General features: G+C 43.6%; 1 protein-coding gene across 1 annotated transcript in view; it reads right to left on the bottom strand.

Annotated features, from left to right (window-relative positions):
* The window catches only part of LOC127925625 (voltage-dependent T-type calcium channel subunit alpha-1I-like), a gene marked incomplete at its 5' end in the record, with an annotated part of 69519 nt that extends 52549 nt beyond the window's left edge, over nt 1–16970 (bottom strand). Inside the window, 3 exon segments of the mRNA XM_052510647.1 lie at nt 8427–8593; nt 11734–11972; nt 16878–16970. Coding sequence (XP_052366607.1) covers nt 8427–8593; nt 11734–11972; nt 16878–16970 — 499 coding nt within the window.
* Nucleotides 16971–17173: the final 203 nt, after the last annotated feature.

Here is a 17173-nt window from a genome sequence, read left to right as displayed (position 1 = left end):
ACCTATTCAAATCATCCTGAACATTAGATTCAGGTAAAGACCTATTCAAATCATCATGAACATTAGATTCAGGTAAAGATCTATTCAAATCATCCTGAACATTAGATTCGGGTAAAGACCTATTCAAATCATCATGAACATTAGATTCAGGAAAAGACCTATTCAAATCATCATGAACATTAGATTCAGGTAAAGACCTATTCAAATCATCCTGAACATTAGATTCAGGTAAAGACCTTTTCAAATCATCCTGAACATTAGATTCAGGTAAAGACCTATTCAAATCATCCTGAACATTAGATTCAGGTAAAGACCTATTCAAATCATCCTGAACATTAGATTCAGGTAAAGACCTATTCAAATCATCAGTTAAAGACCTATTCAAATCATCCTGAACATTAGATTCAGGTAAAGACCTATTCAAATCATCCTGAACATTAGATTCAGGTAAAGACCTATTCAAATCATCCTGAACATTAGATTCAGGTAAAGACCTATTCAAATCATCCTGAACATTAGATTCAGGTAAAGACCTTTTCAAATCATCCTGAACATTAGATTCAGGTAAAGACCTATTCAAATCATCCTGAACATTAGATTCAGGTAAAGACCTATTCAAATCATCCTGAACATTAGATTCAGGTAAAGACCTATTCAAATCATCAGTTAAAGACCTATTCAAATCATCCTGAACATTAGATTCAGGTAAAGACCTATTCAAATCATCATGAACATTAGATTCAGGTAAAGATCTATTCAAATCATCCTGAACATTAGATTCAGGTAAAGACCTATTCAAATCATCCTGAACATTAGATTCAGGTAAAGACCTATTCAAATCATCATGAACATTAGATTCAGGTAAAGAACTATTCAAATCATCCTGAACATTAGATTCAGGTAAAGATCTATTCAAATCATCCTGAACATTAGATTCAGGTAAAGATCTATTCAAATCATCCTGAACATTAGATTCAGGTAAAGATCTATTCAAATCATCCTGAACATTAGGTTCAGGTAAAGACCTATTCAAATCATCCTGAACATTAGATTCAGGTAAAGACCTATTCAAATCATCCTGAACATTAGATTCAGGTAAAGACCTATTCAAATCATCCTGAACATTAGATTCAGGTAAAGACCTATTCAAATCATCATGAACATTAGATTCAGGTAAAGATCTATTCAAATCATCCTGAACATTAGATTCGGGTAAAGACCTATTCAAATCATCATGAACATTAGATTCAGGAAAAGACCTATTCAAATCATCATGAACATTAGATTCAGGTAAAGACCTATTCAAATCATCCTGAACATTAGATTCAGGTAAAGACCTTTTCAAATCATCCTGAACATTAGATTCAGGTAAAGACCTATTCAAATCATCCTGAACATTAGATTCAGGTAAAGACCTATTCAAATCATCCTGAACATTAGATTCAGGTAAAGACCTATTCAAATCATCAGTTAAAGACCTATTCAAATCATCCTGAACATTAGATTAAGGTAAAGACCTATTCAAATCATCCTGAACATTAGATTCAGGTAAAGACCTATTCAAATCATCCTGAACATTAGATTCAGTTAAAGAACTATTCAAATCATCAGTTAAAGACCTATTCAAATCATCCTGAACATTAGATTCAGGTAAAGACCTATTCAAATCATCCTGAACATTAGATTCAGGTAAAGACCTATTCAAATCATCCTGAACATTAGATTCAGGTAAAGATCTATTCAAATCATCCTGAACATTAGATTCAGGTAAAGATCTATTCAAATCATCATGAACATTAGATTCAGGTAAAGACCTATTCAAATCATCCTGAACATTAGATTCAGGTAAAGACCTATTCAAATCATCCTGAACATTAGATTCAGGTAAAGACCTATTCAAATCATCCTGAACATTAGATTCAGTTAAAGACCTATTCAAATCATCCTGAACATTAGATTCAGGTAAAGAACTATTCAAATCATCCTGAACATTAGATTCAGGTAAAGATCTATTCAAATCATCCTGAACATTAGATTCAGGTAAAGATCTATTCAAATCATCATGAACATTAGATTCAGGTAAAGACCTATTCAAATCATCCTGAACATTAGATTCAGGTAAAGACCTATTCAAATCATCCTGAACATTAGATTCAGGTAAAGACCTATTGAAATCATCATGAACATTAGATTCAGGTAAAGACCTATTCAAATCATCATGAACATTAGATTCAGTTAAAGAACTATTCAAATCATCCTGAACATTAGATTCAGGTAAAGACCTATTCAAATCATCCTGAACATTAGATTCAGGTAAAGACCTATTCAAATCATCATGAACATTAGATTCAGGTAAAGTGTCACGTTCTGACCTTTATTTTCTGTGTTTTGTGTTTAGTTAGTATGGTCAGGCGTGAGTTGGGTGGGCAGTCTATGTTTGTTTGTCTAGGTTTTGGGAATTTCTATGTTTCGGCCTAGTATGGTTCTCAATCAGAGGCAGGTGTCATTAGTTGTCTCTGATTGAGAATCATACTTAGGTGGCCTGGGTTTCACTGTGTGTTTGTGGGTGATTGTTTCCTGTCTCTGTGTATGCACCAGATAGGACTGTAATTTGAGTTTTCACGTTTTCTTGTTTTGTTAGTTTGTTCATGTGTACCTTAAAGCATTAAAGAAGTACCATGGAAAATTACCACGCCGCGTATTGGTCCTCTGATCCGTTTCGCCTCTCCTCTTCGGAAGAAGAGGAGGAAACTAGATTACAGAATCACCCACCACAATCGGACCAAGCGGCGTGGTAAAGGACAGCGACGACAGCAGCAGCAGCATCAACAACAGAGGCCACCATCACAGGACTCCTGGACATGGGAGCAGATACTGAACGGAGAGGGACCCTGGGCACGGGCTGGGGAAAATCGCAGCCCCAAAGCAGAGCTGGAGGCAGCGAAAGCTGATCGGCGGCAATATGAGGAGCCAGCACGGCAGTGCGACAGGTACGAGAGGCAGCCCCAAATTTTTTTGGGGGGGGGCACACGAGGGGTGGTACTAAGCCAGGTAGCAGACCTGAGCTCACTCCTCGTGCTTATTATGAGCAGCGCATTACTGGTCAGGCACCGTGTTATGCGGTTGAGCGCACGGTGTCGCCAGTGCGTGTCCATAGCCCGTGCGCTATAGGGCAGCCCCGAGAGTGCCATGCGAGTGTGGGCATTGAGCCAGGGCGTATGGTGCCTGCTCAGCGGGTCTGGTCGCCGGTACGCAGTCTTGGTCCAGGTTATCCTGCGCCGGCTCTGCGTGCTGTGTCTCCGGGCGCTGGGAGGGTGCAGTGCGTCCTCTGCCTGCGCTCCGCTCGTACCGGGCAACTGTGGGAGTGGAGCCTAGGGGAGAGGTGCGTGTAGTAAGCACTAGATCTCCCGTGCTTACCCACAGCCCGGTTCAACCTGTGCCTGCACTCTGGAGGGTCCGGGCTCGAGTAGTTGTCCAGCCTGGGAAGTGGTGCCAAGGTTGCGCACCAGAGCTCCAGTGCTCCCCACAGCCCGGTCTTTCAGGCTCCTTCTAACACCAAGCCTCCTGAAAGTCTCCCCAGCCTGGTGCCTCCTGTAGCAGCTCCACGCACCAGGCTGTCTCTCAGTCTCCTCCCTGCAGGTGCTCCCGCCTGTCCGGCGCCGCTGCCGGGCGTTCCGCCTGTCCGGCGCCGCTGCCGGAGCCTCCCGCCTGTCCGGCGCCGTTGCCGGAGCCTCCCGCCTGTCCGGCGCCGCTGCCGGAGCCTCCCGCCTGTCCGGCGCCGCTGCCGGAGCCTCCCGCCTGTCCGGAGCCTCCGCCTGTCCGGCCGCTGCCGGAGCCTCCCGCCTGTCCGGCGCCACTGCCGGAGCCTCCCGCCTGTCCGGCGCCGCTGCCGGAGCCTCCCGCCTGTCCGGCGCCGCTGCTGGAGCGTCCCGCCTGTCCGGCGCCGCTGCCTCCTGTAGCAGCTCCACGCACCAGGCTGTCTCTCTGTCTCCTCTCTGCAGGTGCTCCCGCCTGTCCGGCGCCGCTGCCGGAGCCTCCCGCCTGTCCGGCGCCGCTGCCGGAGCCTCCCGCCTGTCCGGCGCCGCTGCCGGAGCCTCCCGCCTGTCCGGGAGCCTCCCGCCTGTCCGGCGCTGCTGCCGGAGCCTCTCGCCTGTCCGGCGCGCTGCCGGAGCCTCCCGCCTGTCCGGGCGCTGCTGCCGGAGCCTCCCGCCTGTCCGGCGCTGCTGCCGGAGCGTCCCGCCTGTCCGGCGCCGCTGCTGGAGCGTCCCCGCCTGTCTGGCGCTGCTGCCGGAGCCTCCCGCCTGTCCGGCGCTGCTGCCGGAGCGTCCCCGCCTGTCCGGCGCCGCTGCTGGAGCGTCCCGCCTGTCTGGCGCCGCTGCCGGAGCGTCCCGCCTGTCTGGCGCCGCTGCCGGAGCGTCCCTCCTGTCCGGCGCCGCTGCCGGAGCCTCCCGCCTGTCCGGCGCCGCTGCCGGAGCGTCCCGCCTGTCTGGCGCCGCTGCCGGAGCCCCTCAGCCCAGAGGCGCCAGAGCCCCTCAGCCCAGAGGCGCCAGAGCCCCTCAGCCCAGAGGCGCCAGAGCCCCTGTCCCTCTGTCCAGAGCCCCTGTCCCTCTGTCCAGAGCCCCTGTCCCTCTGTCCAGAGCCCCTGCCCCTCTGTCCAGAGCTTCTGCCCCTCTGTCCCGAGCTGCCCCTCTGTCCAGTGGGGTCATTGAGAGGGGTTGCCATGGTTCCTGTGGGCACAGAACCAGATGGTATGAACATCTTGGGCCTGGTTCTCTTTGCCATGGTGTTCGGTGTGGCACTGAGGAAGCTGGGAGAAGAGGGGGAGGAGCTCATACGCTTCTTCAACGCTTTCAATGAAGCCACCATGGTGCTGGTGTCCTGGATCATGTGGTACGTCCCGTTCGGCATCATGTTCCTGGTGGGAAGTAAGATAGTGGAGATGGAGGATGTGGTTCTGTTAATAAGGCGGACAAAGACAATCGTGAAGTGGGGTCCGCGTCCCGCGCCAGAACCGCCACCGCAGACAGACGCCCACCCAGACCCTCCCCTATAGGTCAAGGTTTTGCGGCCGGAGTCCGCACCTTTGGGGGTACTGTCACGTTCTGACCTTTATTTTCTGTGTTTTGTGTTTAGTTAGTATGGTCAGGGCGTGAGTTGGGTGGGCAGTCTATGTTTGTTTGTCTAGGTTTGGGAATTTCTATGTTTTCGGCCTAGTATGGTTCTCAATCAGAGGCAGGTGTCATTAGTTGTCTCTGATTGAGAATCATACTTAGGTGGCCTGGGTTTCACTGTGTGTTTGTGGGTGATTGTTTCCTGTCTCTGTGTATGCACCAGATAGGACTGTAATTTGAGTTTTCACGTTTTCTTGTTTTGTTAGTTTGTTCATGTGTACCTTAAAGCATTAAAGAAGTACCATGGAAAATTACCACGCCGCGTATTGGTCCTCTGATCCGTTTTCGCCTCTCCTCTTCGGAAGAAGAGGAGGAAACTCGTTACATAAAGACCTATTCAAATCATCCTGAACATTATATTCTATTTTTCTATATTCCACCATAGTATAATCCACAGTCCTATTCCACCGTAGTATAATCCACAGCCCTATTCCACCGTAGTATAATCTACAGCCCTATTCCACCGTAGTATAATCTACAGTCCTATTCCACCGTAGTATAATCCACAGTCCTATTCCACCGTAGTATAATCCACAGTCCTATTCCACATCACCATAGTATAATCCACAGTCCTATTCCACCGTAGTATAATCCACAGTCCTATTCCACCGTAGTATAATCTACAGTCCTATTCCACCATAGTATAATCCACAGCCCTATTCCACCGTAGTATAATCCACAGCCCTATTCCACCGTAGTATAATCCACAGCCCTATTCCACCGTAGTATAATCCACAGCCCTATTCCACCGTAGTATAATCCACAGTCCTATTCCACCGTAGTATAATCCACAGCCCTATTCCACCGTAGTATAATCCACAGTCCTATTCCACCGTAGTATAATCCACAGTCCTATTCCACCGTAGTATAATCCACAGTCCTATTCCACCGTAGTATAATCCACAGTCCTATTCCACCGTAGTATAATCCACAGTCCTATTCCACCGTAGTATAATCTACAGTCCTATTCCACCGTAGTATAATCCACAGTCCTATTCCACTGTAGTATAATCCACAGCCCTATTCCACCGTAGTATAATCTACAGTCCTATTCCACCATAGTATAATCCACAGCCCTATTCCACCGTAGTATAATCCACAGTCCTATTCCACCGTAGTATAATCCACAGTCCTATTCCACCGTAGTATAATCCACAGTCCTATTCCACCGTAGTATAATCTACAGTCCTATTCCACCGTAGTATAATCCACAGCCCTATTCCACCGTAGTATAATCCACAGCCCTATTCCACCGTAGTATAATCCACAGTCCTATTCCACCGTAGTATAATCTACAGTCCTATTCCACCGTAGTATAATCCACAGTCCTATTCCACCGTAGTATAATCCACAGTCCTATTCCACCGTAGTATAATCCACAGTCCTATTCCACCGTAGTATAATCTACAGTCCTATTCCACCGTAGTATAATCTACAGTCCTATTCCACCGTAGTATAATCCACAGCCCTATTCCACCGTAGTATAATCTACAGTCCTATTCCACCGTAGTATAATCCACAGTCCTATTCCACCGTAGTATAATCCACAGTCCTATTCCACCGTAGTATAATCTACAGTCCTATTCCACATCACCGTAGTATAATCCACAGTCCTATTCCACCGTAGTATAATCTACAGTCCTATTCCACCGTAGTATAATCCACAGTCCTATTCCACCGTAGTATAATCCACAGTCCTATTCCACCGTAGTATAATCTACAGTCCTATTCCACCATAGTATAATCTACAGCCCTATTCCACACCACCGTAGTATAATCTACAGTCCTATTCCACCGTAGTATAATCTACAGTCCTATTCCACCGTAGTATAATCCACAGCCCTATTCCACCGTAGTATAATCCACAGTCCTATTCCACCGTAGTATAATCCACAGTCCTATTCCACCGTAGTATAATCCACAGTCCTATTCCACCGTAGTATAATCCACAGTCCTATTCCACCGTAGTATAATCCACAGTCCTATTCCACCGTAGTATAATCTACAGTCCTATTCCACCGTAGTATAATCTACAGTCCTATTCCACCGTAGTATAATCTACAGTCCTATTCCACCGTAGTATAATCCACAGTCCTATTCCACACCACCGTAGTATAATCTACAGTCCTATTCCACCGTAGTATAATCTACAGTCCTATTCCACTGTAGTATAATCCACAGTCCTATTCCACACCACCGTAGTATAATCTACAGTCCTATTCCACTGTAGTATAATCCACAGTCCTATTCCACCGTAGTATAATCCACAGTCCTATTCCACTGTAGTATAATCTACAGTCCTATTCCACCGTAGTATAATCCACAGTCCTATTCCACCGTAGTATAATCTACAGTCCTATTCCACCGTAGTATAATCCACAGTCCTATTCCACCGTAGTATAATCTACAGTCCTATTCCACTGTAGTATAATCTACAGCCCTATTCCACTGTAGTATAATCCACAGTCCTATTCCACACCACCGTAGTATAATCTACAGTCCTATTCCACCGTAGTATAATCTACAGTCCTATTCCACCGTAGTATAATCCACAGCCCTATTCCACCGTAGTATAATCCACAGCCCTATTCCACCGTAGTATAATCCACAGTCCTATTCCACCGTAGTATAATCTACAGTCCTATTCCACTGTAGTATAATCCACAGGCCTATTCCACCGTAGTATAATCCACAGCCCTATTCCACCGTAGTATAATCTACAGTCCTATTCCACCGTAGTATAATCCACAGTCCTATTCCACCGTAGTATAATCTACAGCCCTATTCCACCGTAGTATAATCCACAGCCCTATTCCACCGTAGTATAATCCACAGTCCTATTCCACTGTAGTATAATCTACAGTCCTATTCCACCGTAGTATAATCTACAGTCCTATTCCACCGTAGTATAATCTACAGTCCTATTCCACCGTAGTATAATCCACAGTCCTATTCCACCGTAGTATAATCTACAGTCCTATTCCACCGTAGTATAATCCACAGTCCTATTCCACCGTAGTATAATCCACAGTCCTATTCCACCGTAGTATAATCTCTTAGTGAAGATCCACGTCTGTATTCCCTCTGTATTGCACACGGCCACGGTTGTACCCCGAGAACAATAATCTGGTCGTGGTGCTCCCCCGACAACATTGCAGCCAACGGCAGATCTCCCAACGCCCGGTTAGGTATTTAACATCTGACAGCCGTCTGACGTCTGACTGCACAGTTTGTTTACTGGTCTAGTCTACGAACCTGTTGCTACGGGGGGGTGTCCTCCGTTGCTGTGCCGACAGTGGTGGCGCTGGTGATGTTGCAGCAGGTTGTGTACGGGGCGGAGCCAGGGGGCGTGTCCGGACGTTCTGCGGCCGACCCCCGGACCACTTCCTCCTCCGTTAGGGTTTACCTTCTTACGACGCTTACTGACGCACATGTAATCAGTAAACAGGAAGCAGAACGAATACAACATTATTCACTTTTACAACAGGAATTTGAATTTATCCTGGGCTTTATTCACTATAACGAGTCAGCTAGAACAGGAAGTTGAACTTATCCTGGGCTTTATTCACTATAACGAGTCAGCTAGAACAGGAAGTTGAACTTATCCTGGGCTTTATTCACTTTTACAACAGGAAGTTGAACTTATCCTGGGCTTTATTCACTACAACGAGTCAGCTAGAACAGGAAGTTGAACTTATCCTGGGCTTTATTCACTACAACGAGTCAGCTAGAACAGGAAGTTGAACTTATCCTGGGCTTTATTCACTACAACGAGTCAGCTAGAACAGGAAGTTGAACTTATCCTGGGCTTTATTCACTACAACGAGTCAGCTAGAACAGGAAGTTGAACTTATCCTGGGCTTTATTCACTACAACGAGTCAGCTAGAACAGGAAGTTGAACTTATCCTGGGCTTTATTCACTACAACGAGTCAGCTAGAACAGGAAGTTGAACTTATCCTGGGCTTTATTCACTACAACGAGTCAGCTAGAACAGGAAGTTATAGAGCGCCTTCAGTATTCAGACCACTTGACTTATTCCATCATTTGTTACGTTACAGCCTTTTTCTAAAGTTGATTCAATTGTTTTTCCCCCCTCATCAATATACACACAATACCCCATAATGACATCACAATACCCCATAATGACATCACAATACCCCATAATGACATCACAATACCCCATAATGACATCACAATACCCCATAATGACATCACAATACCCCATAATGACAAAGCAAAAACAGGTTTTTAGACATTTTTGCTAATTTATAAAAACTAAAAACGTTTACATAAATATTCAGACCCTTTACTCATTACTTTGTTGAAGCTCCTTTGGCAGCGATTACAGCCTCGAGTCTTCTTCGGTATGATGCTGCAATCTTGGCACACCTGTATTTGGGGAGTTTCTCCCATTCTTCTCCAGCAGATCCACTCAAACTCTGTCAGGTAAGATGGGGAGAGTTGCTGCTAAGCTATTGTCAGGTTTAACCAGAGATGTTAGATTGGGTTCAAGTACGGGCCACTCAAGGACATTCAGAAACTTGTTCCAAAGCCAGTCTTGTGTTTTCTTGGCTAAGTGCTTAGGGTTGTTGTCCTGTTGGAAGGGGTTTTCATCAAGGATGTTTCTGTGCTCCGTTCATTTATGCCTCAATCTTGACTGCCGCTGAAAAACATCCCCACAGCATGATTCTGCCTCCACCACCATGCTTCACCGTGGGGATGGTGCCAGGTTTCCTCCAGACATGACGCTTGGCATTCAGGCCATAGAGTTCAATCTTGATTTCATCAAACCAGAGAATCTTGTTTCTCGTGGTCTGAGAGTCCTTTAGTTGCCTTTTGGCAAACTACAAGTGGGTTGTCATGTGCCTTTTACTGAGGAGTGGCTTCTGTCTGGCCTAATTGGTGGAGTGCTGCAGAGATGGTTGTCCTTCTGGAAGGTTCTCCCATCTCCACAGACGATCTCTGGAGCTCTGTCAGAGTGGCCATCGGGTTCTTGGTCACCTCCCTGACCAAGGCCCTTCTCCCCGATTGCACAGTTTGGCCGGGCGGCCAGCTCTAGGAAGAGTCTTGGTGGTTCCAAACTTCTTCCATTTGAGAATGATGGAGGCCACTGTGTTCTTGGGGCCCTTCAATGCTGCAGAAATGTTTTGGTACCCTTCTCCTGATCTGTGCCTCGACAGAATCCTGTCTACAGACAATTCCTTTAACCTCATGGCTTGGTTTTTGCTCTGAAATGCACTGTCAACTGTGGGACCTTATATAGACAGGTGTGTGCCTTTACAAATCATGTACAATCAACTGAATTTACCACAGGTGGACTCCAATCAAGTTGAAGAAACATCTCAAGGATGATCAATGGAAACAGGAAGCACCTGAGCTCAATTTCAAGTCTCAGAGCAAAAGGGTATGAATACTTATGTAAATAAGGTATTTCTGTTTAAAAAAAAAATCTTTAATACATTTGCAAAAATGATGGGGTATTGTGATGTCATTATGGGGTATTATGATGTCATTATGGGGTATTGTGATGTCATTATGCGGTATTGTGATGTCATTATGGGGTATTGTGATGACATTATGGGGTATTGTGATGACATTATGGGGTATTGTGATGACATTATGGGGTATTGTGATGACATTATGGGGTATTGTGATGACATTATGGGGTATTGTGATGACATTATGGGGTATTGTGATGACATTATGGGGTATTGTGATGTCATTATGGGGTATTGTGATGACATTATGGGGTATTGTGATGACATTATGGGGTATTGTGATGTCATTATGGGGTATTGTGAAGCCATTATGGGGTATTGTGATGCCATTATGGGGTATTGTGATGACATTATGGGGTATTGTGATGACATTATGGGGTATTGTGATGACATTATGGGGTATTGTGATGACATTATGGGGTATTGTGATGACATTATGGGGTATTGTGATGACATTATGGGGTATTGTGATGACATTATGGGGTATTGTGATGACATTATGGGGTATTGTGATGACATTATGGGGTATTGTGATGTCATTATGGGGTATTGTGATGACATTATGGGGTATTGTGATGACATTATGGGGGTATTGTGATGTCATTATGGGGTATTGTGATGACATTATGGGGTATTGTGATGACATTATGGGGTATTGTGATGTCATTATGGGGTATTGTGATGACATTATGGGGTATTGTGATGACATTATGGGGTATTGTGATGTCATTATGGGTTATTGTGATGTCATTATGGGGTATTGTGATGACATTATGGGGTATTGTGATGACATTATGGGGTATTGTGATGTCATTATGGGGTATTGTGATGACATTATGGGGTATTGTGATGACATTATGGGGTATTGTGATGACATTATGGGGTATTGTGTGTAGATTGCTGACAGATAAAAATACAAAAAATCTATCAATTTTATAATAAGGCTGTAATTTAAACAAAATGTGTAAAGATTCAGGTTTGAATACTTTCCAAAGGCTCTGTATATAATAAAAAATACATGTTGAAATAATAATAATGAAATTTGTTTGTCGTCGTCCCTACCTGTGCCAGGTAGTGTACATGCGTTGTACTCGTCGGGTCAGTTTACGGTAGAGGTGTGAAACGTATCTCAGCATCTCTTCGTAGCAGGATCCCGGTTCGCTGTAGCTGGCCAGAGTACTGTCGTTGGACATGTAACGCGCTCGCTGCTCGCGCATCAACGCGTTCTCACGCTGCTTCGTCTCCGCAAACTGGGTCGCTATGACTACCAGGCACAGGTTGATCATGAAGAAAGAGCCCACCTGACGAAGAGAGGGAGGGAGGGAGGGAGACAGAGAGAGAGAGAGAGAGGAGAGGGGGGAGGGAAGGGAAGGAGAGAGAGAGAGAGAGAGAGAGAGAGAGAGAGAGAGAGAGAGAGAGAGAGAGAGAGAGAGAGGAGGGAGGGAGGGAGGGAGGGAGGGAGGGAGGGAGGGAGGGAGGGGGGAGGGAGGGAGGGAGAGAGAGAGAGAGAGAGAGGGAGGGGGAGGGAGGGAGGGAGGGAGGGAGGGAGGGAGAGAGAGAGAGAGAGAGAGAGAGAGAGAGAGAGAGAGAGAGGGGAGGAGGGAGGGAGGGAGGGAGGGAGGGAGGGAGGGAGAGAGAGAGAGAGAGAGAGAGAGGGAGGGAGGGAGGGAGGGAGGGAGGGAGGGAGGGAGGAGAGAGAGAGAGAGAGAGAGGGAGGGAGGGAGGGAGGGAGGGAGGGAGGGAGGGAGGGAGGGAGGGAGGGAGGGAGGGAGGGACCAAGAACGTACACAGAGTTAGACGATGGGAAAACTACTACAGCGAGACGTACTTCACTAAATCATAAACTGGAAAACCCACCGACACAGGGCCAAACAGAAACATACACACAGAGTGTGGGACAACTAGTAGCCGTCACAGAGTTTCAGGTCATTATTAAAGGCCCATTCCGTCATTTGGTTAAATTGAAGGTTTTATATTACTGAAACCAGGCAGTTGGATGACGTAAGGTACTGGACTGTGTTAATTTGACAGAAATAACTGACTCACTCTGCAGACTAGCGCGTAACGCTCGCGTTGGAAAAAAAAAAAAATAAAAGTACAAATACATGATATTCAATCGTTTCATTTAAACTGCTTGCGTGCGTCAACGAGCCTCTGCGTAACCAGGCGCTAAAATACAACTTGGTTCTGTTTGTGACGCATGACACGCAGCAAGTCCCGCCTCTCCCCTCGTTTTGGTGTTTAGGAGGATATTCCCACGTGGGTGATTGAAAGATGGACTGAGGTTCACACTCCAGTCCAGTAGGAGGTGGTAGAGCAACTTAAAGTCGGTTGACAACCGGCATATACAATCCACAGAAGAAGATACTGTACTCTGATTCTATACTGTAGTCTGATTCTATACTTTACTCTGATTCTATACTGTAGTCTGATTCTATACTGTAGTCTGATTCTATACTGTAGTCTGATTCTATACTGAACTCTGATTCTATACTGAACTCTGATTCTATACTGTAGTCTGATTCTATACTGTACTCTGATTCTATACTGAACTCTGTATCAGTGTCTGTCTGATTCTATACTGTACTCTGATTCTATACTGAACTGTACTCTGATTCTATACTGTACTCTGATTCTATACTGAACTCTGATTCTATACTGTAGTCTGATTCTATACTGTACTCTGATTCTATACTGTACTCTGATTCTATACTGTACTCTGATTCTATACTGAACTCTGATTCTATACTGTACTCTGATTCTATACTGTACTCTGATTCTATACTGAACTCTGATTCTATACTGTACTCTGATTCTATACTGTACTCTGATTCTATACTGTACTCTGATTCTATACTGTAGTCTGATTCTATACTGTACTCTGATTCTATACTGTACTCTGATTCTATACTGTACTCTGATTCTATACTGAACTCTGATTCTATACTGTCTGTATCAGTCTGATTCTATACTGTACTCTGATTCTATACTGAACTCTGATTCTATACTGTAGTCTGATTCTATACTGAACTCTGATTCTATACTGAACTCTGATTCTATACTGTACTCTGATTCTATACTGAACTCTGATTCAGTGTCTGTCTGATTCTATACTGAACTCTGATTCTATACTGAACTCTGATTCTATACCTGTCTGATTCTATACTGAACTCTGATTCTATACTGAACTCTGATTCTATACTGTCTGATTCTATACTGAAGTCTGATTCTATACTGTAGTCTGATTCTATACCGAACTCTGATTCTATACTGTAGTCTGATTCTATACTGTAGTCTGATTCTATACCGAACTCTGATTCTATACTGTAGTCTGATTCTATACTGAACTCTGATTCTATACTGAACTCTGATTCTATACTGTAGTCTGATTCTATACTGTAACTGTCTGATTCTATACTGTACTCTGATTCTATACTGTAGTCTGATTCTATACTGTACTCTGTATCAGTGTCTGTCTGATTCTATACTGTACTCTGATTCTATACTGAACTCTGATTCTATACTGTACTCTGATTCTATACTGTACTCTGATTCTATACTGAACTCTGATTCTATACTGTAGTCTGATTCTATACTGTACTCTGATTCTATACTGTACTCTGATTCTATACTGAACTCTGATTCTATACTGTAGTCTGATTCTATACTGTACTCTGATTCTATACTGAACTCTGATTCTATACTGTACTCTGATTCTATACTGTACTCTGATTCTATACTGAACTCTGATTCTATACTGTAGTCTGATTCTATACTGTACTCTGATTCTATACTGTACTCTGATTCTATACTGTACTCTGATTCTATACTGTACTCTGATTCTATACTGTAGTCTGATTCTATACTGAACTCTGATTCTATACTGAACAGTGTCTGTCTGATTCTATACTGTACTCTGATTCTATACTGTCTGATTCTATACTGTAGTCTGATTCTATACTGAACTCTGATTCTATACTGAACTCTGATTCTATACTGTAGTCTGATTCTATACTGTAATCAGTGTCTGATTCTATACTGAACTCTGATTCTATACTGAACTCTGATTCTATACTGAACTCTGATTCTATACTGTCTGATTCTATACTGAACTCTGATTCTATACTGTAACTCTGATTCTATACTGAACTCTGATTCTATACTGAACTCTGATTCTATACTGTACTCTGATTCTATACTGAACTCTGATTCTATACTGAACTCTGATTCTATACTGAACTCTGATTCTATACTGTACTCTGTATTAGTGTCTGTCTGATTCTATACTGTAGTCTGATTCTATACTGTAGTCTGATTCTATACTGAACTCTGATTCTATACTGAAGTCTGATTCTATACTGTACTCTGATTCTATACTGTACTCTGTATCAGTGTCTGTCTGATTCTATACTGTACTCTGATTCTATACTGACTCTGTATCAGTGTCTGTCTGATTCTATACTGAACTCTGATTCTATACTGTACTCTGATTCTATCTGTCTGATTCTATACTGTACTCTGATTCTATACTGTAGTCTGATTCTATACTGTACTCTGATTCTATACTGAACTCTGATTCTATACTGAACTCTGATTCTATACTGTACTCTGATTCTATACTGTAGTCTGATTCTATACTGAACTCTGATTCTATACTGTAGTCTGATTCTATACTGAACTCTGATTCTATACTGTAATCTGATTCTATACTGAACTCTGATTCTATACTGTAGTCTGATTATATACTGAACTCTGATTCTATACTGTAGTCTGATTCTATACTGAACTCTGATTCTATACTGTAGTCTGATTCTATACTGAACTCTGATTCTATACTATAGTCTGATTCTATACTGAACTCTGATTCTATACTGTACTCTGATTCTATACTGAACTCTGATTCTATACTGTACTCTGTATCAGTGTCTGTCTGATTCTATACTGTACTCTGATTCTATACTGAACTCTGATTCTGTACTGTACTCTGATTCTATACTGTACTCTGATTCTATACTGTAGTCTGATTCTATACTGTACTCTGATTCTATACTGTAGTCTGATTCTATACTGAACTCTGATTCTATACTGTACTCTGTATCAGTGTCTGTCTGATTCTATACTGAACTCTAATTCTATACTGTAGTCTGATTCTATACTGAACTCTGATTCTATAGTCTGATTCTGAACTCTGATTCTATACTGTACTCTGATTCTATACTGTACTCTGATTCTATACTGTACTCTGTATCAGTGTCTGTCTGATTCTATACTGTACTCTGATTCTATACTGTAGTCTGATTCTATACTGAACTCTGATTCTATACTGTACTCTGTATCAGTGTCTGTCTGATTCTATACTGTACTCTGATTCTATACTGTATTCTGATTCTATACTGAACTCTGATTCTATACTGTAATCAGATTCTATACTGTACTCTGATTCTATACTGTAGTCTGATTCTATACTGTACTCTGATTCTATACTGTACTCTGATTCTATACTGTACTCTGTATCAGTGTCTGTCTGATTCTATACTGTACTCTGATTCTATACTGTATTCTGATTCTATACTGAACTCTGATTCTATACTGAACTCTGTATCAGTGTCTGTCTGATTCTATACTGTACTCTGATTCTATACTGTATTCTGATTCTATACTGAACTCTGATTCTATACTGTAGTCTGATTCTATACTGTACTCTGATTCTATACTGTATTCTGATTCTATACTGAACTCTGATTCTATACTGAACTCTGTATCAGTGTCTGTCTGATTATATACTGTACTCTGATTCTATACTGTACTCTGTATCAGTGTCTGTCTGATTGTATCAGTGTCTGTCTGATACTCTACTCTGATTCTATACTGTAGTCTGTATAGGCGTCTGTGTGATTCAGACTCTGCCTGACAAGCACCCTCTTCCTCCTCCACCCTACTTCAAAGTGCTGTAGAGAAACTAGGTCACCGCCGAGCTGCAGAAGGAGAGGAGAAGGACAGACGGCTGGGGTTGAACCCAAGTCCTCTGTATTAGCCTGCTGAACTAAAGCCTAGGCATCAACTAGGAGAGATGAAAAGTCCACAGGGCTATAGCCGAGCAGTGTAACATATATTATATATATATATATACTCACTACGATGAGGAATATAAAATATATATATATACTCACTACGATGAGGAATATAAAATATATATATATACTCACTATGATGAGGAATATAAAATATATAAAATTGTAGAAGGAGTGAGCATCCATAACGTAGTACATGATGTCCACCCAGCCTTCCAGGGTTATCACCTGGAGAGAGGGGGAGGGAGAGGGGAGGGGAGAGACAGGGGAGGGAGAGGGAGGGGAGAGAGAGAAGGAGAGAGAGAGAGAGGGGGGAGAGAGAAGGAAAGAGAGAGAGAGAGAGAAGGAGAGAGAGAGAGAGAGAGAGCGAGAGGGGGAGAGAAGGAGAGAGAGAGAGAGAGGAGAGAGAGGGAGAGAGAGAGAGAGAGAGA

The sequence above is a fragment of the Oncorhynchus keta genome, unplaced genomic scaffold (genome assembly GCF_023373465.1).
Source record: "Oncorhynchus keta strain PuntledgeMale-10-30-2019 unplaced genomic scaffold, Oket_V2 Un_contig_5932_pilon_pilon, whole genome shotgun sequence".
Lineage (NCBI taxonomy): Eukaryota > Metazoa > Chordata > Actinopteri > Salmoniformes > Salmonidae > Oncorhynchus > Oncorhynchus keta.
Note: the sequence above shows the minus strand (reverse complement) of the source record. Positions and strands in the feature narration are given on the sequence as shown.